The sequence below is a fragment of the Ptychodera flava genome, unplaced genomic scaffold (assembly GCF_041260155.1).
Source record: "Ptychodera flava strain L36383 unplaced genomic scaffold, AS_Pfla_20210202 Scaffold_28__1_contigs__length_4768798_pilon, whole genome shotgun sequence".
Lineage (NCBI taxonomy): Eukaryota > Metazoa > Hemichordata > Enteropneusta > Ptychoderidae > Ptychodera > Ptychodera flava.
The window spans coordinates 3,203,097-3,224,563 of NW_027248350.1; the positions used below are offsets into that span (position 1 = coordinate 3,203,097).

At 37.7% G+C, this 21,467-nt stretch overlaps 1 protein-coding gene across 4 annotated transcripts; it reads right to left on the reverse strand.

Moving 5' to 3' along the window:
• Nucleotides 1–782: 782 nt before the first annotated feature.
• On the reverse strand, nt 783–20,067 carry LOC139127060 (zinc finger protein 501-like). 4 transcript variants are annotated; one of them, XR_011550915.1, is made up of 4 exons: nt 9,177–9,422; nt 5,798–5,920; nt 1,596–4,553; nt 783–820 (listed from the first exon to the last, which is right to left on the reverse strand). XR_011550915.1 is itself a non-coding variant. In XM_070692983.1 (3 exons), exons 1-3 carry the CDS (start codon nt 19,935–19,937, stop codon nt 3,712–3,714), a joined length of 999 nt encoding a protein of 332 aa, XP_070549084.1. In that variant the 5' UTR covers nt 19,938–20,067; the 3' UTR covers nt 783–3,711. The 4 variants fall into 4 exon arrangements, 3 of the variants coding, with proteins under 3 accessions (XP_070549084.1, XP_070549085.1, XP_070549086.1); XM_070692983.1 differs by lacking the exon at nt 9,177–9,422 and adding an exon at nt 19,904–20,067 and having other exon boundaries at nt 783–4,553; XM_070692984.1 differs by having other exon boundaries at nt 783–4,553.
• Nucleotides 20,068–21,467: the final 1,400 nt, after the last annotated feature.

Genomic DNA, 21,467 nt, shown 5'->3' on the forward strand with positions numbered 1-21,467 from the left:
CAGGGTATATTTTTACAACCAAAACAAGGAAAATGAATACAGAATTTTGCTTTCTCTCCTCATTACATATTTTTGACACTTATATATACATGTGAACAAATTCACATCTAAACTTCTAAGGTCACCTGTGCAACAAGTATTAAGACAGCCGGTGCAGCAGTTTTCAAATTACAGTGTGTTTCATCTAGGTACCGCAACTCAGCGTATGAGACAGACACATTTCACCTTCAACACAAACGATAAGCTCGGGTATTACAACACATTTGAAAGTCACTGACTCATTAATTACAGTAAACCAGCACGGGGCAGCCGCTCTGTCTAGACTGAGAGATACACTTGATCTACAATGTGTGGCTTTTTAGTTAGTTTCTGTTGAGAAGACCTTCACCTCTTGAACTCTTAGCTGAAATTGTAAAAGAAACAGTTACATTGTAGATCAAGTCTAGTCAACTGTTTATCTCTCAGTCCCGACAGCGGCTGCCCCATGCTGGTTTACTGTAATTAATCGACCAGTCGGTGGCTTTGAAAAGTGTCCGTGATACTAAAGCTAATCATGTGTTTTGTACGTGGATTGTGTTCGTCTCATACGCTGAGTTGCGGTACCTAGGTGAAATGCACTGTATTGATGCTGGACATAGATACAAAAATACATACATACATAGAGATAGATACACACATGAATACATACATACATACACACACACATAAATACCGGTATACTCACATACATACATACATACACACCTATACACATACAGTTGCTACAAATTTATGATGTAAACTCTCTTTGGAATACATATTCATATTACAAATTAAAGTCCTTGCACATTTTTTTTATTGCCAAAATAGACTGACTGACAAATGTACCGTCAAAGTTTTGGCCAAACTGCACCCAAATGTCTCCATCCTTCAACATTTTGGATTTTCCTTCAAAAGAAGTTTGATTTGCACTTCAAGTAATCAAACTTAACTCTTATCCCGAATGTTTATTTTGCATTTTCAGTTTATAATGCACGTGTTAAACAATACTCTCCAGATATACCATAGTCCTTTTACTCATACAATGAATACATGGTACAAAGGTGTCAAGATGTGAATGTTCTCCTATACTCATCGTAGCAGTATTATTAGACAAATCTTCAGTTGAGTACTCTGTGGGACTTTCGTATGCACTTTGCAATGTTTTTTTGATAATCAGCTGAACTAATAGCAGCACACACTGAAACTCACTTGATGACCTTAGAGTTGGCTGGAAGTGGCCAGGCAAAACAGTGATCTCTCTATCTATTTCAAAGTTTACAATTATCTATGACAGTACGGTATATCTGTATTTTAATATGTCTTACAAGATATGTTAGCATTTATATTATATAAAAATTGTTAAGATTCACCACCTATCAATTTGCCACATGGCAAAAACTAGTGACAGGAACAGTGTGAAACAAGCAGTTTGTCTTTAATGACAAATGCACACAAATAATAACACAAAGTATAAAACTCTGGACCTGAGTATGGGCGCTACTGTCAATCACGAAGGCTGATACATCTGGAATACACTATCGATGTCTGAAAAGATATGACTTCAATTGGTTTGCGATGCATCACAATTGTATTAAAAGTAAATGATTATAATGTATCCGTTGAGGGGGTACTCCCATTGAATGGTGAATGTGCCGCCTGAATGCATCACTTTTTATAGAAAAAAATTCCCTGAACATGGATTACTTTTCATGTGGTACATGTAACGTGACTGCTTGCTTATATCCCTGAGAAAATAATCATTTCGTGTAAAAACTAATAAAATTGAGACAATCTTATTATTGCATTGCACACAAGTGTCTCAGCAATGGTTACACAGTATTTATTTGCAATGGCAGCACCAGCGACATCAGTTAAAGGGATAGTCATCGGACCTGCGCTCAAAAGTCATTTGTTACCCAGACGACCAATGTAAACACTGTATCTAAGGTACGACGGTGCTTGATGAAAGTTGAAACATGTCTGTCATAATCTAAATCGTATATTTAAATGTTGCAGCTATGATGATGAGGTGCATCTTGATATCGTGCATGAAATACATTGTTTGTAAACAAGAAACTCGCACAGGCGCAGTTCCGACAACTGTTTCCCTTTAAAGGGAGGTGATCTCCATGCATCTACATGCATCACTTTGACATGGCTGCAACATTTCTATTTCAAACATGTTTTAACTTTTACCACTTGCCAATGTACCTTTGACACAGAGTTTACATTGTTTAAATTGGTCGTACAACGTTTTTGCCAAGTTTTGACGACCCCCTTCTAAGGTGGTAGGCTCGGCTAAGCTAAAAGACTTAAACTTTTCCTAAAACTTTCCCCCAAAAAATCTTTCAAATTTTACGTGTTTTGTTGACAAAGTCAAATAAATTTACATCAACTTCACCAGCACTGATGACAATATATCTCTCTCAGAATAGCATTAGACACATGCAAACCAGATCCTGGAATGGCTCTTTGGTTTAAACATGGTAATAGATCCAAAGCAGAGGACTTAAAACTACACTGCATGGTCAAAGAATACAAAAGGAGAAACTTGCAAGGGAAGATCGGGAGGATGACTTTGAACATGATATTGACATCCTATAACGGTCATTTTGCAGGTACATCAGAAGCTGGTGCATACTGGTGTGTACGTGTAATCGTGCATGTACAACGTGTGTGTTGACAAAAACTGATGTTTTGAGTTTTAGCCCTAAATACACATATTTATATTGCAAATTTATAAAATTATTGAATATGAAAGATTTTTTCTTGTTTTTTCAAAGACGAGCGAGCATTCACGCTATTTGTCGATTTCAAATCATACATTAATTTCTTTTGACAATGCAGTAAAACTGCATTCGACAGTTTACAATGTTAATCTATTTTTTGACCACTCTTAAAATCACTTATGGTTAAAGCCCCACCAGCTGTACCGGTAACTCTTGAAATTTGTTGGCCTCAAAATATCTTCCTATTCTCTCTTAGTTTTTTTCTGTAAATTCTACCCTCTGAAGGGATACCGACTTTTACTGCATTAGGAAACCATTCCTTTGTGAAACATTTGACGAGTAAATTCAAATTTTAATGGCCATTTTCATTTCCCGCCATTTTCAAAAATTGGTAATATTACAAAGGAAACAGAACACACAATGTCACAGATGGAAAATATTCACCCCTATGCATTACACTGGCCTATTCCGTGCAGTTAATTGAAGATTTCAGTACAGATATGCCCAGTATCCACAGTTTTTGCTCTTCCGCATGGAGCTGCGATTTAATGTTTGGGAAAACATTTAGAATCGCAGTGTAATCTTTATCTTATTCAAGATTGCATATACATTGTACAGCCCCAGAGGGTAGTTAATACTAAGTGTATACACAATCTTAATAATACATTCTCACCAACTTATTGAAAGTAAAACATTGAGTAAAATGCTAAAAGATACAGCTAGCGAGGCTGTAATCCATTACCAATCTCAAATTGCCAGCAGTGACACACTGTACAGAGACAAAGTTAATATACTTCAGAACATTTCATGCATGTTCTGGTGACCTCTACTTTGAATGTAACTTTCAAAACACTGTTCAAAAACTATTGCAATTTCCACTGCTGCTGTTTCGGATCAGAACATTACACAGCTCTGACCAATAAAGGCATTAAGATCCCATCAGTCTTTGCAAGACAAAACGCTAATCTGTTTTGTGGCTTTGAACATGTTTCTTCAGCCTGTACCTGGTTCTGAACGTTTCACCACACTCCTTGCAGGCAAACAAATTCTCGCTCGAGTGGGTCTTCACGTGTGATCGCAAATTACACAGGTTCACAAAACTTTTACCACAGTCCTTGCATGCGTACCGCCTTTCATTTGTATGCATTCTGATGTGGTCTTTCAGGGAGCCTCTCTGTGTGAACGCTTTGCCGCAGATATGGCACACATGCGCCCGTTCGTTTCTGTGTATCTTCTGATGTGTGTTCAGCGTGAACTTTCGCCCAAACTGTTTACCGCACTCCTGGCACTTGAATGGTTTCTCCTGGGTGTGGCTTCGCATGTGCATCTCTAGCGCGACTTTTTGTTTGAACCGCTTGTCGCACACCCCACACTTGTACGGTCTCTTGTCTGAGTGTACATCTTGCATGTGCTTAATCTGACTGCTGTTGTACCTGAAGGCTTTGCCACACTTGTAGCACACAAAGTCTCGTTTGTCGGAGTGTATCCTTAGATGTGAAGTCAGGGAGCCATTCCTTTTGAAGCTCTTCCCACATTCTCTGCAAATGAACGGTCTCTCATTATTGTGGACCAATCGGTGCTGTTTGAGGTTCCTCTCCCATCTGAAAGTGTACCCACATTGCTGGCAAACAAATGGTCTGTCGCATTGGAGATCGGTTGCCATTTCTATTGGATGAGTATTGAATTTGCTCATGTTTTCAGTTTTCTCCTTGTTTAAATCTGTACAGCGTCCTTGTTCAGCCACCTCACAGTCTGCTGATAAATGACAGTAGTGCGCAAGACTTCCAACGATGATTGCAATCTCTGTAAAGACATATTTTACCATATTAGTACTATTCAAGGCCCTGTAATGCCAACCTTTGATGATTTTTTCCTTAGTTTCGGTTTTGATATAACTCGTAATTACTTGTTCCACTCCCCAAAGCATGTTGGGCTCACACAGTATTCAGCTTGTGAACTCAGCCTGTACATGAATACACTGCACTAAATGATGGCTGTTAATTTTCGGTCCAGACTAGAATTCAATTGTACCCAATAACAGTATTTAACATATACAGAAGTTATGTTGACAAGCTAAATAGTGGATGTTGTAAAAATGTTTTTGTTTTTTTTTCGGAATAGAACAAGAACTTGCAACTGACATACAAAACAAAAATGGTGAAAAAAATCATCAAAACTTGAAGGACGTAAAAACACTTAAGAGGGCCTACTTGTTTCACGAAAAATGTTTGATCCCCTGTTCTTTAGGTTTTCCGCAGAATTCACAAAGACAGCTATTATGAGCATTTGCAACCCAATCTCACAAGTTCCCACGTTCCACATGAAAATTGTGTGCACTAATGACAAATACATATACAGACCTATGAATTCACACCCTGTCTTACCAGATGTGTCTATTCTATCCTTGTATATTATAATGTATGAATACTGACCAGGGTATTATCTGATGTCTTTTTCTGTAAAACATTACAGATTCAAAAGTGAGCAGTTAAAATGTTAAAATTTGACTAATTAGTCTCTGATTTACACAGGAGAAATGACTGACCAACATTCACAAAATTTTCAGAGAAATGCTGGTTTTTCTTGATGCACTGAGATCAGAAGTTGCCAGGAAAACCAAATAAAAAAAAATTGTGTTTCTGGTAAATGCCGCCAAAAATTAAGTGTAGGCAGGTCGGAAGAATTTTTCAATTTGATGGCTAAGATCAATAAAATAATGGTAGAATATGGTAGAATTACAGAGAATTAACTTGAAATATTTTGAAGATGCAAAAAGAATATAGGGTCAATGGGGTAGGTCAGGTTATTGGAAACTGATATAACCTTTCATTTGGCCTAATATAATAATTGGTAACTTTACTGTGAATTTTGATTTGCATAGCAGAAGTGACCGAAAAACATCAACTAAATTGTCATAAAAACGTTGGATATTTTTTGATTTTGTATGAATTCAATGTAACTGAATTTCAAATGTGCAAATTTTGGATAATGGATGATGAGCGAATAGTTACACTTTAAAATTAACATTATGAATGTAACTTTCTTACCACTGACAGACAATGCATCATTGTGATACTGGCGAGTTAACCTTTCACAGGCTGCCACAAATGATTCCATTATTTCATGTGATTTGTCCAAGATTCTGATTTCCTGGAAGAAGTTTGAACATTCTGAAATATGAGAAGGGGAAGAGCATGTCCGTGTTTATACAGTGTGTTCACACAGTGTGTAGTAACAAGTATTGTTTCATTGTGTAAAGTTGGAGATATTGCCTTATTTATCTTGCTAATGTCCGGCCACTGAACCCTTGACCGTGAATTGCTGGTAAACCGAAGGCTTGGGACATCACTAGAGCAAGTTTTGTTGCAGTCTGTGAGCGATTGAGTTATTCGGGTAGGCATAGAGCGGAACCGAGTGAATTTGGCCGAAAATAGTCAGAAAAGGTAAGTTTTTCGTGCACGGTCAAAATCGTGACCGCGTCTGCCGGATTTTCCAATGAGAGTCAGCAGGGCTGTGGTTAGCTGCAGATCAGTCGCTCGAGGTTTTGCCTGGGTATTTGGGTCGGACGGCAAATTTGCTGTCCGACCCAAATACCCAGGCAAAACCTCGAGCGACTGTACTGCAGAAAGGCTGTGGTGGGAGACCTTATAACGCCGGGAACATTCAGCACGATACGCAGGGTTAGGGGAGAACCATTTGATTTGGGGGGGGGGGTATCGAGGAAGTGGGTATGGAAGCAAATTTTTTTTCCTGTCAGAGTGACAGAATTTTTTTTTTCTACTGTCAGACCTGCATCAGTTTTTTTTCAAATGGAGTAGCAGTGCAAATTTTTTTTATTGGTCATCAAGTTTGTAATGCGTTGTATATAAGGGAGTTGTCATTATTTATGGCCTGAAACTCAGAAATTTCGAGTGACCCCCCTTGCCAACCCTGATGAATTTGAGTAACCTCCCTCTCTAACTCTGAAATTTTGACTGATTCCCCCCACTTAGAAAAGTTAAATACCAATACATGTGATTGTAAAATTTACAAAATACAGCAACAGTAAAGACCTTTCAAATCCTGATATACCATGCTAGACTATCATCAATTATCTCATGATGGTTCAAAAAAGGTGAACCCATCAAAATGAAATTCAAAGTCACAATAAAATAAAGATATAAAAAGCTCACACAGTATCTAACCATATAGTACATTGTTTAATTTGGATGGGTATTATGACAGGGTTTTCACTAGGATATCTGACCGGGCAGAATTTGAAAGTACAGGTGGAGAACACGCGAGAGGCTTAGGGGGAAAGTGTCACAGGGGCTTTCCCCTATCTTGCAATGGAAATTTTTAAGATATTGATGTGTGCAATGGTGCAGTCTGGTGCAATCTGAGAGGTGTCTTTTAATTTTTTTACTAAGTGAAACTGTTAGAATACCCCAAGGGGGAGAGCACGAGAGGGGGTTCCCCCTAACGTATTGGAAATTTTGAGAAATTGATGTATTTATTTTAATGGTGCAATCTGAGAGGAGTTTCAGTTTATTTTGCACTCGGTAAAACCTGTTTGAAAATGACATTGAATACTGATATTTTTTACATTTTTTGCATGATCGGTGTTTGAGTCACAATATTCAACAACCAAACAATGACAATACAATTTGTGAAGAACAGTTCTGTTTGCCAGAGACTGACGACAAATGAATATACAGGATGGGAAAATCTGTGACCTTCTTGTGTCATTTCTCCAGCTGCCAGCTTCTAAAAAAAAGCCTGAATATGGTACATGCTTGACTGTGAAAATGGTCATTGAACTGAGGTAAATTAAAACATGTTTCTGTGATAATAAAGGATGAATTTACAACAGTTCAGTTTTGTCCTAGATCCTGTGAAAATTTTGAGAAATTGATGTGCGCCACGGTGCAGTGTAGTGCAATCCGAGAGGTATTATCAATTTGTCTTTTACCAGTAAAACTGTTAGAAGACCCAAGGGGAGAGCACGAGAGGGGGTGCCCCCCTCTCGCATTGAAAATTTTGAGAAATGGATGTGTGCAATGGTGCAATCTGAGATGTGTTTCAATTTATTTTGCACAAAAATATTGAGTAACCCCACCCCCCTCTTCCTCTCCACATTTTGAGTAACGCCCCTTGAAGTTTTCAATTTTTTTAGTGACCCCCTCCCCCTCACATTCCTTCGAATACATGGCGAAACACCGGTGAATCGATAGTGCTTTGACCCTGGTCATGTGATCTCAGTCCCTGGTAAACCGGTTTGTTCATTGAGTGATTCGTCTTAACGGTGTTTAAGAACCAAAAATGGGGTAACGTTCCTTCATCAGTCGCTCTCTTGTTTTGTATCCCCTCCGCTTGGTTGTCAAAGAGGAGAAGCCGGATTCATTATTGAGAGAGTTCGCCACTATTGACGGACTCTATAGTGAGCGATCCGGTGTTTGGTGTCATATTATAATCAACATGACCAAGCATCGATGTAAGTTCTCAGGGAAGATGTTATCTTTTGTGGTCAGAGAAACAGGGCTCACACATTGTATTTCATTATATTTGTTGTTCCTCAATTTTTCATTGTCAACTTGTACATCTGTCTAACATATTTATATTGAGAGAATAATATGTTGGTTTTAACACTAGTTTATTGACTCCTGTCTTGTGTTTTAAATTTTCACAATTTACAGAAGTCAAATAGCGCCCTTTAGATAGTGCCTATGCCATTGAGATATTGCAAAAGAAATCCTGAAATATGATTTCTTGGGTCAGAAAAGGGAAGGAAAACATTGAGTGCACTGAGGTGTAAAGTAGACCTATGTAGTGCATGCTTATATCATAAGTGCTGAGAAAAAAAAACATAAGAATTTCTTGTGGTAAAAACATTCGCGCCGCCATAGCTGGCAAAGAATACATGAGAATAAGGTTTCCAAACATTGCTAATTTCTGGTGCATTGTGACAATTTTTTTTCCACTTCTGTCTGTTATGACAATTTTTTTTTCTCAGGCCATATGACAGGATCAATTTTTTTTTCTTCTAAGTTCTATCTCACCTGGTGACAAATATTTTTCTCAAAATTCTCCATATCCCCCCCCCAAGAAATCAAATGGTTCTCCCCTAAGCATCACACGCAAATCTTTAATAGCAGCAAAATTGTAGCACTAAGTAATGCAGGGTTGAGATGGTCGGTGAGTTTTGGTCTGTGCGACCTCGCTCACCAGCAGCGCTACAATTTTGCAGCTAACGCAAATCTCTGAAACTGTATCCCATGGTGTACTCACAGGGTGTGAAGAGAACATAGCATCATGCATGACTATACATGATACAATGAAAGAGTGTAGACAGCGACTTGAAAAGGGAACCTCGCCCCGTATCGGTAGTACAAGAGTAGGATAATTTTGTAGTACAGTACACCATAGACTTTCTATGAGTACACCTACCGGCTTGGTCCAGGTTTGTCAAAGCCATACTTGATATGTAAATCGATTACACCCCAACTGCAACTCTAGCGATAACGACCTTCGATGCCCTGTTTGATTATGGGAATACACATATACCGGTGGCTGCCATGCCCCTTGTATTGACGTCGCAGTCCACTTTCGAGCAAGCTGACATGGGATATTGGCTTAGATCTAAGCATTAAAACAATTGTCACTCTCTGTCACCGTCACAGCAAAGGGCAACTTAGCTTTGTATTATGATTCAGATTTATTCCCATTGAACATGTCTAATCTACCGTAGCTCGGTCTTGTTAATTGGTCTTGTTATGCATTCCAGTTAAAACGAAAATATGATCGCGCACCCCTGCACGTACCGACAACTTTAAAACAGACCAAAATTTGATCACAGCCCCTTTTGTTGAGTCGAGATATAAAGGGAAATTATGCTTCCGCACAATAACCGCTGGCGGCGCTGTGACAGACTCGGACGTATGCAAACCCCAAACTTTTCAGGCGATCGGGCCTGATATACATGTATTTTAGAAAAGCAATAAAAGTGTGTTGCGTTACTTTACACCTAACTCTCCGATTGACCTCGGCTGCACTTACATTTGCAGTGTAAAGAAGAGTATATTCCTTTGGGTTTAGAGTTATCAGAAGGGGTGCCTATCCACACAAACTTTCTTAAATATTTAGCTTTTTTCGATATTTATATACATACCAAATATGAGCTAAAAATACTTTTATCCTTTCGGGGTCTTGTTAAATTTATTTCTTATGCTTTAGTTCCTCCCCAGCAGCAGCTTCATCCAGTGTTTGTTGAAGGCTGCATCTTTGAGTTTTGTAATTTTTGCCTTACCACACTCCCTGAGTGTGTTGTTGAGCAATAAAGTAAAGTAAAGTGAAGTAGAGTAAAGTAAAGTTTAAAAATCCATGAGAATGCCAATCCTCTCTCTGACTCTTACAATGTACGTGGGTACAAGTCTGTACGAAACAAATCCCGAGTGACCATCCACAGTGAACTTGAAGGTTAAACAACTGACTGAGCCTTCCTATCTCCCCCACTTTTATAAAGAGAAAATATGCACTTTTATATATATTTCAATTCATGACATTTTTCAAATTCTTTTCTTCTGCTTAATGACAGTTATTAAAGCCTATGCGTCAAGTAAACCCTATAATCTTGATCAGTTAGATGCACCATACGTTAAAAACGAATTATTCAATTTTTTTTATGTAACACCGTATGAATGGCTGAATTTCGGGCATCATGCATGCTTCTCTTTTGATGGCACTTACAAATTCAACCTTTAATATCAACAGCAAATATCAAAGGGTCTGTAGCTGTATCTTTTGATTATTTTTTGCATTATTTTTGTTTTGCATGTCGACTACACTTTCGTGGTCGATACTTTCGAAAGCCCATTGATATACATAGTATTCAGCTTGGCAACTCGGCTTGTACATGTGTAGACTGCATTGTTATTGTTGACAAGTGAATTCTGGTCCCGACTACAGAATTCAGATTTAACAATAACAGTGCATTTAATTACACATACAGACACTGTCTTGATAAGCTAAATAGGTGTTGCAACATGCTTTGGGGAGTAGAACAATAAATCCTGTTGACATTAAAAGCTATTAAAGTAGTGAATAAATAAACAACAGTTACAGCCACTAACCCTATAAAATTTCCTTTCAATGTCTTATCGAGCAGGGTAATATTGATGTTTTACATTCTAGATAATGGCTCAAAGGTAGAATGCGTCTCATGGACAGACTGTCTGACTCTCAACCTTTTCCTATTCTATTCTGGTCTACCACTTGTGGAGGCTCATTTTAAAGATCTCGGCGTAAGAAAAATTTTCACTCTTTGTTTTTCGGGAAAAAAAATTTCTATATAGTTAACACAGGGATGGTGGCCATTTTGAATATTCAATATAGGTACATCCTTGGTAATTTGTTTCTCTTGTACCAAAATTGTTGCAGCGACCCTACATTTTTATTCTTGATTTTGAAAGAAAATGGTTGATAGATTCACTGAGGAAAATTTGAGCAAAAGTTCAACTCTTTCATTTTCGAAGCGCATACCACCTTTAGTTAATCCCTTCATAAACGTCTGAATGGGGAAGTTCACCAAGGCTGATTTTTACATACATGCTAGCTTTTGGCCACTTATTCTGGAAGAACGGTTTTTCGCCATTTATAACTCTCGTGATTGTTCATTACAACAGATAAAAATAGTGGCAGAATTGCATTATTGGGCTTCATCAACTCAATGTATTTTGAATCATGGGAAAAAAGCACAAAGTTTGGAGCTTTCATCACATGATGATGACAGGGACCATAAGTTGCGATGGGTATGGGATTGTCATTCACAATCACAACAGGCCGTTGCGTATTTACATAACTATTCATATACCAAATGTGAGTTACAAATTAGGGTGTTTGTAAAAAATTTTATTGTCACAAGAGACAGACCAACAAATCTACAGTCAAAATTTGGGCCAAGCTGCATCCAAATATCTCCATCCTTCAAAGTCACCAACATTTTGAATTTTTTTTCCAAAAGACATTTGGTTTTGCACTTCAAGTAACCAAAATTAACTCTTATCCCTGAATATTTATCTTGGCTTTTCAGTTTATATTACACATGTGAAACAATACTCTCCAGATATAATCCTTTCACTTATACAATGAATACATGGTACACGTTGCAGGCATAAGGGTGTCTAGATGAGAACGTTCTATTATACTCATGATAGTACCAGGATTTTTAGACAAATCTTCAGTTGAATTCTCTTCAGAACTTTTATCTGCAGTTTGCAATTTTTTGACAATCAGGTGAACTAGTTGCAGCACACTATTAAACCCATTAAAGTGGCCAGGCAAACCAGTGATCTCTCTTTCTATTTCAAAATGTACAATTATTGATAACAGTATGCATTTATCTGTATTTTAGTATGTCTTACAAGATATGTTAGCATTGTATTACAAATTGTTAAGCTTCATCACCTATCAATTTGCTAAATGACACAAACTAGCTACAGGCATAGCATGAAACACGCAGTTTGTCTTTACAATGTATAAAACAAAAAATGTAAAACTCTGGACCTGAGTATGGCCGTCACAGTCAATGATGAAGGATGATACATACGGAATGCACTTTCCATGTCTGAAAAGATCTGGCTTCTATTTGTTTGCCATGGATCAAAATTGTATTAAATTAAATATTATAATCTATCCGTTGAGGGGGTACTCCCATTGAATGGTGAATGTGCCGCCCGAGTGCGTCATTTTTTTTTAGAAAGAAATTCCCTGAACATGGATTACTTTTCATGTGGTCCATGTAACGTGACTGCTTGCTGATATCCCTGAGAAAATAATCACAAAGTGTAAACATTCATAAAGTTAAGATAATATTTTGCATTGCACACAAGTGTCTCAAGAATGATTTCAAAATATCTATTTGCAAAGGCAGCATCAATAACACCAGTTCAACGGAGGCGATCTGCTTCATGCATCTAAATGCATCACATTGACATGGTTGCAATATTTCTATTTCAAACATGTGTTAAGGTTCCAAGACAAGAAATTTGACCTTTTTAATCTAACAATTCTCTAACGTTTAATAAGCTCAGAACCCCTGTAAAGTATACATTTTCTGAAAGCCTAGATATACGGGAACATTTTGGTAACCACAGTGTCTCCATTGTTTACATAACTATCACGTGACACGGTAATTTGCATAACCTTTCAAAAAACGGTTTTCCCTATGTTTTGTCTCAATACTTCAAAATATCTGACTCAAACTTGCTGGAATGCAAGCTGTCACAACGCTCTTCGAAAGTGTGTCTCAGATTTTTTATATCTTGCTTAGTTTTTTTTGAGCACAATTTTAAAGAAATCAACTAAGCTTAAATTCACTGCTCTGGAAGTATTTCTGGCATAAAAACTGTTGTAGAAGGTTTAAAAAAATTCTGAGACACGTTTTTGAAGACCCTTAGAACTGCTTGCACTCACACAAATTTCAGCCACATATCTCAAAGCATTGAAACAAAACATAGGGAAAACCAATTTTTGAAAGGTTATGCAAATTACCTGTCACGTGATAGTTATGTAAACAATGGTGACACTATGGTAACCGAACTGTTCCCCTATATCTAGGCTTTCTGAAAATATACAATTTACGGGGATTCTGAGCTTCTTAAACACTAGAGAATTGATGGTTTAAAATGGCAAATTTCTTGTCTTGGAACCTTAACTTTCACCAGTTACCAATGTACCTTGGGCATACAGGGTAGGGTTTACACTGGTCGTTTGCGTCCCATATGATCTTTTAACCCAGTCTGACGACCTCCCTTTCTAAGGTGGTAGGCTCTTCAAAATGAAAGACTATAACTTTTTCTTAAACTTTCCCCAAGAAATCTTTCACATTTTAAGTGTTTTGTTGACAAAGTCAAATAAAGTTACGTCAACTCTGACAGCAATGATGACAATACCATATATCTCTATCAGAATAACATATACAACCTTATCATGGAATTAGTTCCAAAAGGAGAAGACCTACAATAAGACTGCATTGTCAAATACAACAGGAGAAACTTGCATGGAATGATGGGATGACTTCAAATATGAAGCTGGTGCATGACTGGTATAGTGTAACCTGGCATGCACAGTGTGTGTTGGTAAAAAAATGATACTTGGAGTTTTAGCCCTGTGTACACATATTTATATTGCACATTAATAAAATTATGGAATATGAAAGATTTGTTAGTTGCCTTTTATAAGTTGAGAGAGCATACACATTATTTTGCAATTTCAAATCATCCATTAATTAATTACTTTCGACAATGCAGTGAAACTGCAATCAACAGTTCAATATGTTGATGTATTTTTTGACCTCTCTCAAAATATCTTAAAGTTAACCCATTACAGGAGAAATTACAGGGCAAATGGGCGCACAATAGGGGATTACTGATGAGTTTTTGAATTCTCATAGTATCGCTTTGACCGTATGATAAATTGAATAATCATGATGGGCACTTTTGTGACATACCAAAGAGGGGTCAAATGGTCGTACAGGGAATATATTTTAAAACATGCGTTCTCCGACGAAGAGACGAAACATTTTTTCAGTTTATTTTCATCTAAAATGTAGTCACTATACGGTATATTCAGAGACATCATATGCAAGATTCAATGACAATGAATGCCTGAAACATTGCAAAATTAAGGGATTCTGGGACCAAACACGACATGTCCGATCAGTAGCGTGGCTTTTTCACATTTGCACAGATTTACGATGATCCGGCTTTTAAGGGGAAGTTCCTGTTTGAAGTCTTAAATACTGCTTGTATGATGAAACCAAACTCAGTGACCAAGTTAAAATATTTTACAGGAACCTACTTATATTATAAAAGCTGGATTATCGCAAATCATGTCATCAAATGTTTCAAACTGTGTCCCCTGTACGACCATTTGACCCCTTTGCATATGTCACGAAAGTGCCCATCATGATTATTCAAATTTCTCATACGGTCAAAGCAATGCTATGAGCATTAAAAAACTTCTGCCGAGTGTATGCAAATGGCTGCGTCATCAGTAAACCCCCTATTGTGTGCCCACCGTCCTGTAACTTCCCATTTGAAAAACCTTCCATACTCCAATGACTTTTGCTTTCAGTCTAATTTTCACAACACTGTTCAAAAACTATTGCAATTTCCACTGCTATGATCGGAACAGCTCTGAACTATACCGGTACCAGCATTAAGATCCCATCAGTGTTTTCAAGACAAGACATTAATCTGTTTTGTGGCTCTGAACATGTTTCTTCAGCCTGTACCTGGTACTGAACGTTTCCCCACACTCCTTGCACACAAGAGAATTCTTACTTGAGTGGGTCCTCACATGTGATTGTAAATTGCACAGAAATGTGAAAGTTTTACCACATTCCCTGCATGCATGTTGTCTTTCATTTGTATGGATTCTCATGTGGTGTTTCAGAGTGCCACTCTGCGTGAACGCCTTGCCGCAGATATGGCACACATGCGCCCGTTCGTTTCTGTGTATCTTCTGATGAGTCTTCAGCGTGGACTTTCGCCCAAACTGTTTGCCGCACTCCTGGCAGTCAAACGGTTTCTCCTGTGTGTGGCTGCGCATGTGCGTCTTTAGCGTGGCGTTTTCTTTGAACCTCCTGCCGCACACCCCGCACTTGTACGGTCTCTCGTCCGAGTGTACGACCTGCATGTGCCTGATCTTGTTGCTGCTGTAAGTGAAGGATTTGCCACACTTGTCACACACAAACTCTCGGTTGTCCGAGTGTATCCGCAGATGCATAGTCAGGCAGCCATTGCTTTTGAAGCTTTTCCCGCATTCTCTGCAAATGAATGGTCTCTCGTTTTTGTGGACCAATCGGTGCTGTTTGAGGTTCCTCTTCCATCTAAAAGCATCCCCACATTGCTGGCAAACAAACGGTCTGTCATATTGGAGATCAGTTGCAAATTTCTTGGAAGACTCTTGAATCTGTTCATGTTTTCATTTTTCTCCTCGTTTAAATCTTTATGTGTTTTTTTTCAGTCGCCTTGCTGTCCATTGATACATGATAATAGTGAGCAATACTTCCAACGATGATTGCAATATCTGTGAAGACATATTAATTTTCACTATAATTTTGTTTTGATGTCATCCGTCATTTCTTGTTCTACTCCAGAAAGCATGATGAGATACACAGTATTCAGCTTGTAAACTCAGCCTGTACATGTGTAGACTGCATTAGGGACTGGTCAGTTTCTTCGGCCTGGGGGGGGGGGGGGGGCGGTGGATTATTTTTGCCGACGTCAAAAAGTGGCTGACCCCCCCTATTCCAAATTTTGAAAACAGGGTGACCTCCCCTATTCCAAATTTCGAAAACAGGGTGACCCCCCCTATTCCAAATTTCGAAAACAGGGTGACCCCCCCCTGGGGCGCGACATAGGTAAAATAAAAGGTGGACATAACGTCATATATATATATATATATATATATATATATATATATTATATATATATATATATATATATATATATATATATATATATATATATATATATATATATATATATATAGGTAAAATAAAAGGTGGACATGTCGTCATATATATATATATATATATATATATATATATATATATATATATATATATATATATATATATATATATATGTATATATATATTATATGTATGTATTATATTTTACATTTTACATACCGGTATATTTATATTTTAAATAGTCATTCTATGTTTTAATGAAATTGTTGACATGTCAGTTGTAAGATAGGACTTTCAAAGTGTCAATCTTAAAGTTTGAATACAGTACATTTTGAATGAGCTGTATTTTGAATGAGCTGTGAATGTATTTCACACTTTCTATGCTTAACCAGATGTCCTGAACTGTTGTACAGAAATGGATGTCAATCATTAATATCAAAGAGGAAAAAGCAGTGAATCAAAAACTTTGATGGGTGTTAAGACTTGCCAACCATCCAATTAGATTTCCTGAGGAGCCATAGAGAGCTTTTTTAGCCAAATCTGATGTGTACAGTGTCTGAGAGGATCTTTTCTTGTAACATTGAAACCATAAAAGCACAGCTAATAATGACAAAAACTGCCTTTTTTAACTGTTATTTTGTTCATAAAAAAGCATCTTTCTACAGAAAACCTGTGAAACAAAGGAAAATAATTGTATCAATGAGAAGGAAAGATATCTTGTCATTTTTCTATCTCTAAAATAAGTCACTGTATCAAATATATATATTGTGAAATATTTGTGCAAGTTGCTTTCTCATACTGAATTCTCATAGAGAGAACAGAATTTGTCATCCTTTTCATATGAAATGCAGATTTCATAATATTACACTTTCACTTAGCAAACATCAAGATATCTCTGATTTATTCAAGTATGGCGCCCGAAGGGCGCGCCGAAAAATATGAAACATCCTGATATCTCTGATATATATGCCTGGTATATTAAAGTCATGCACCTGAAGGGCATGCTGAAAAATGTCTGATATATTAAAGTAATGCGCTTGAAGAGCACGCTGAAAAATTTTGAACATACAGATATCTCTGATGTATGTATGCTTGATATGTTAAAGTTGGGCGTGCTGAAAAATATGACTGATTATTATAGTTACGCGCCCAAAGGGCGCGCCCGAAAAATACAACTGAATGATGAAATTTGTGGCTGACACTAGCATTTTAGGCAATGATGAGCCTGTGTCAAAATTCAAAAACACACTGACCCCCCCTATTGGGCATTTCAAAAACATGGTGACCCCCCCTATCACCAAAGTCAAAAACAGGGTGACCCCCCATGAATCCACCCCCCCTAGGCTGAAGAAACTGACCAGTCCCTTACTATGGTTGGCAATTATATATTCTGGTCTTGGCTAGAATTAATATGTAACCAATATAACAACTTACATAACACATGGAGACCTTATGTTGACAGGCTAGTGGGTGGCATGCTTTTGGTTGTAGAACAAGAACTAGCAATGACATAGCAGGGGTAAAAAAATACTCATCAAAAGTTAGAGTTATTAGTCCTTTACCTACAAAAAGAATTTGCAGGGCTGAAGAACACTTGTTCCACACCAAAAAATTGTTACAAATTGATATCACCCTAGGGGGTCCACTTCACAAAGCTGAGGGAGGACCCTTCAAGAGGATCTAATTGCTTCACAGAAAAGTTGGGTCCTCTATCCAATAAACGGAAACAGTCATCAGAACTGCACTCTGTGCAGGTTTTTGTTTACAAAAATACATTTCGTGAACAATATCAAAATTAAAATGCACCTCTTCATCATAGATGAAACATTTTAAATTATACAATGTAGATTATGTTTGCAGATATATTTTAACTTTCATCAATTAGCATTGGTACCTTGGATACAGTGTTTACATTGGTAATATGGGTCCCCGTACGACCCTTGAGTGCAGTTCTGATGACTGTATCCCTTTAAGGGGTTTTAAAGAATTCACACAGCCAGTTAGTATGAGCATTTGCAACCCCATCTCCATGTTCTGGATGGGAATAGTGAGCAGCTAATAGTAAATATTTATACAGAGCTACAAATTCACATCCTACAATTCACATCCTATAGCTACAAATTCACATCCTATAGCTACAAATTCACATCCTATAGCTACAAATTCACATCCTATAGCTACAAATTCACATCCTATAGCTACAATTCACATCCTATAGCTACAAATTCACATCCTATAGCTACAAATTCACATCCTATAGCTACAATTCACATCCTATCGCAACAGATATGTGTGTTCTATCCATGGATATTGTAATGTATGGCAGATGAACTGGGGTGCTACATGTACCAGACTTGTTTTTTCTTCAAAAAATTGCAGGGTCAAAAGTGAGCAGTCAAAATTATTAACATTTAACGAGTACAGTTTCTGATTTGCACAGAAGAAATGACTGAAAACAGTCATTTTCAGAAAAATGTTGGATTTTTCTTAACACACTGAGATTAGAAAAGAGCAGTAAGGCCTGTAAATTACATGTTTCTCCTCACATGCCTTCGAAAAGTAGGGTATGTAGGTGGGAAGGAGAAAATATTTTTTTTCATTCTTGTTGTGGTCTAAGTCCAAGGAAACACACTAAAAGTTCTAGACAATTTACTCTGATTAAAAAAAATTACTAATTTGGATGATGAGCAAAGAGTTACACTTTAAAATTAAAATGATGAATGTAACTTTCTTACCACTGACAGACAATGCATCATTGTGATACTGTTTAGTTAACCCTTCACAGGCTGCAACAAATGTTTCCATTATTTCACGCGATTTGTCAAAGATTCTGATTTCCTGGAAGAAGTTTGAACATTCTGAAATATGAAAAGGGAAAGAGAGGGGTGTGTTATACAGTGTGCTCACACAATGTGTAGTAATGAGTATTGTTTCATTATTCAAAGTTGGAGATAATAACTCACTTATCAGAGATGTGCTTTGTAAAGTGCATTGCAATGTCATTATTTAAGTATTTGGACGGTAAATTCTCTTCTGATTGCTGATGGTGCAGGGATTGGCTGGTGGAAATGAAAGGAGATTGAGGATATGTGAAATAAAGTGCTGGGATATAGAAAATAGCCCTCAAAAACAACAAGCTGTCAGGTATGAGGTTAAATTTCCAGCAGTGAAAACTATATTGGTTTATAACAAAATAAGGACATTTGCCACCAGTAACTGACATTTCCTGCATCCCTGAGCAGCAATGTTTATGAACACATACTGGTTATTTCACTGGCAGAATTTAAAGATAGTGAAGACATGGTAATAAAATAACGCGGTCATTCGCGAACAGAAAAAAAAACAATGGTCGTTTTGTACGCCGAACCATGGTGTACAAAAACAGCAAGGGCAAAGTGAAAGCATTTCGCGAGTCCTGCCCTTCTCCTCTTGCGCCCTTCTTGCCACTTCAAAATCAGGGTAAGCTGACCCACACAACTATATATTTCTTAGTTCTCTCCCTGCTTATCTACATAAATGCTAGATTTAGGCCGTCGAATATTCCTTATTTAATTGATTACGACTGGTTCTATAGGTTGATTTGCAAACTCAAACAATGCATTGAATGACTGCATTGAGTAACATGTAAATCGTGCACCACGAAAATCTACATGCAACTTCATTTTCGGAAGGAATATAGGGTCATGTGTGTACCAACCCACTTGGTCCAGGCCTGTCAGTGTCAAAGCCATACTTGATATCGAAATAGATTACACCTCAACTGTTACTCTAGCGACTTTCGATGTCCCGTTTGATGATAAGAACACACATCTGCCGGTGGCTGCCCTTGTAATAGCGACGTTCACGTCCGTACAATCGGCTCGACGAATGCTAGCCGGAGGTCATTGTCACCGGCAGCAGCCAAGGGCAACATGGCCTAGTATTATGATTCAGAATATTCCCATTCCCTATTTCTGGTCTATGTTTGGTCGACTCGTTATGCATCCCCAGTAAAAAACGAAAAGCCGGCTGCGTATGCTGGGGGACCCTACACGTACAGGCACATCGTTACAACTTCAAAACAGATCAAAACTTGACCTCGACCATAGCGCCTTAGGTTGTGTCGAAATACAATGGTTACAGAGGCGTCCGCATGACAACCGCTGGCGGCGCTGTGACAGTCCCGGTGCAAGTTGCAAGCAGTCACTTGAATACTTTACAGGCTAGGCTCTTGAGGTCTGAGTATTGTTAAAAGCACGGTCCCTCCACTGTGGAGGGACCGTGTTAAAAGCAAGAGAGTGCGTGAAAGTGAAAACAGGTTTTGTAAATCTTTTGTGGAGGGTGAATTTCACTATTTAAATGAAGTGTCCTAAATATAGTAATGATAGAAAAGTTTCCTTTCTGCAATTAAGTTGTACCAATATTTGGTAGTTTAAATGAAAGAGACAAGTTTTTTTTGTACATTTTAAGTTCCGAAGATAAGCTGTCTCTCATGAAATATATTACAAACACAATGTTTCCCCCAGCAGCTGCAGGTAAAGACATTGACAACAATGTTTATGCAATGCTTAGTTTTTTCCATGCTATACTGCACTTTACAAAATGTATTGTTATGCAATAAAGTGATGAAGTGTTACTTCACACTATACTCTCTGAGGGGCCATGGCTACAACTACATTTGCATCGCAAAAAGAAAATAAATTTCTTAGAGGCTGGAGTTATCAGAAGAGGGGTGCCTATCTAAACCAACATTCACTTTTAAAGATACCATCCCAATGAGTGTGCTCAAAAATCCAGAAAAATGCCAACCCTCCCTTTGATCCTATTACAACCCTGTGTTTATGTGGGTCCCAGATGAGCGTGCATGTAAAATAAGCATGTAGAAAACAAATCCTGGGAGACACAATTTTTGTGTTCAGTGGAACGGTCAAACAACAGACTGACCCTCCCTATCTAAAGGAAAAAGATACAATTTTTTTTTTTTTCCGTTATTCACATTTTTCCTATTCTCTTCTTCTATATTCATTAATCACTGTATCCACAGACAATCAATGTGTCAAGTAATCCTTATTTTGATGAGTTTGCTAAAGCATACATTAAAACAAATTATTCAGCTTGGTCTATGACATACAGACTTTATGAATGGCTGAATTTAGGTTTTTCCCATTACAGCACTACAAATTGAAACCTGAGCTTTATTAGCAGAAAATGCTACGGGCCAGTAGCTGTACATTTGATGGATTTTTTTTCCACCTATTTTCACTTTTGATGTCAACTACAGT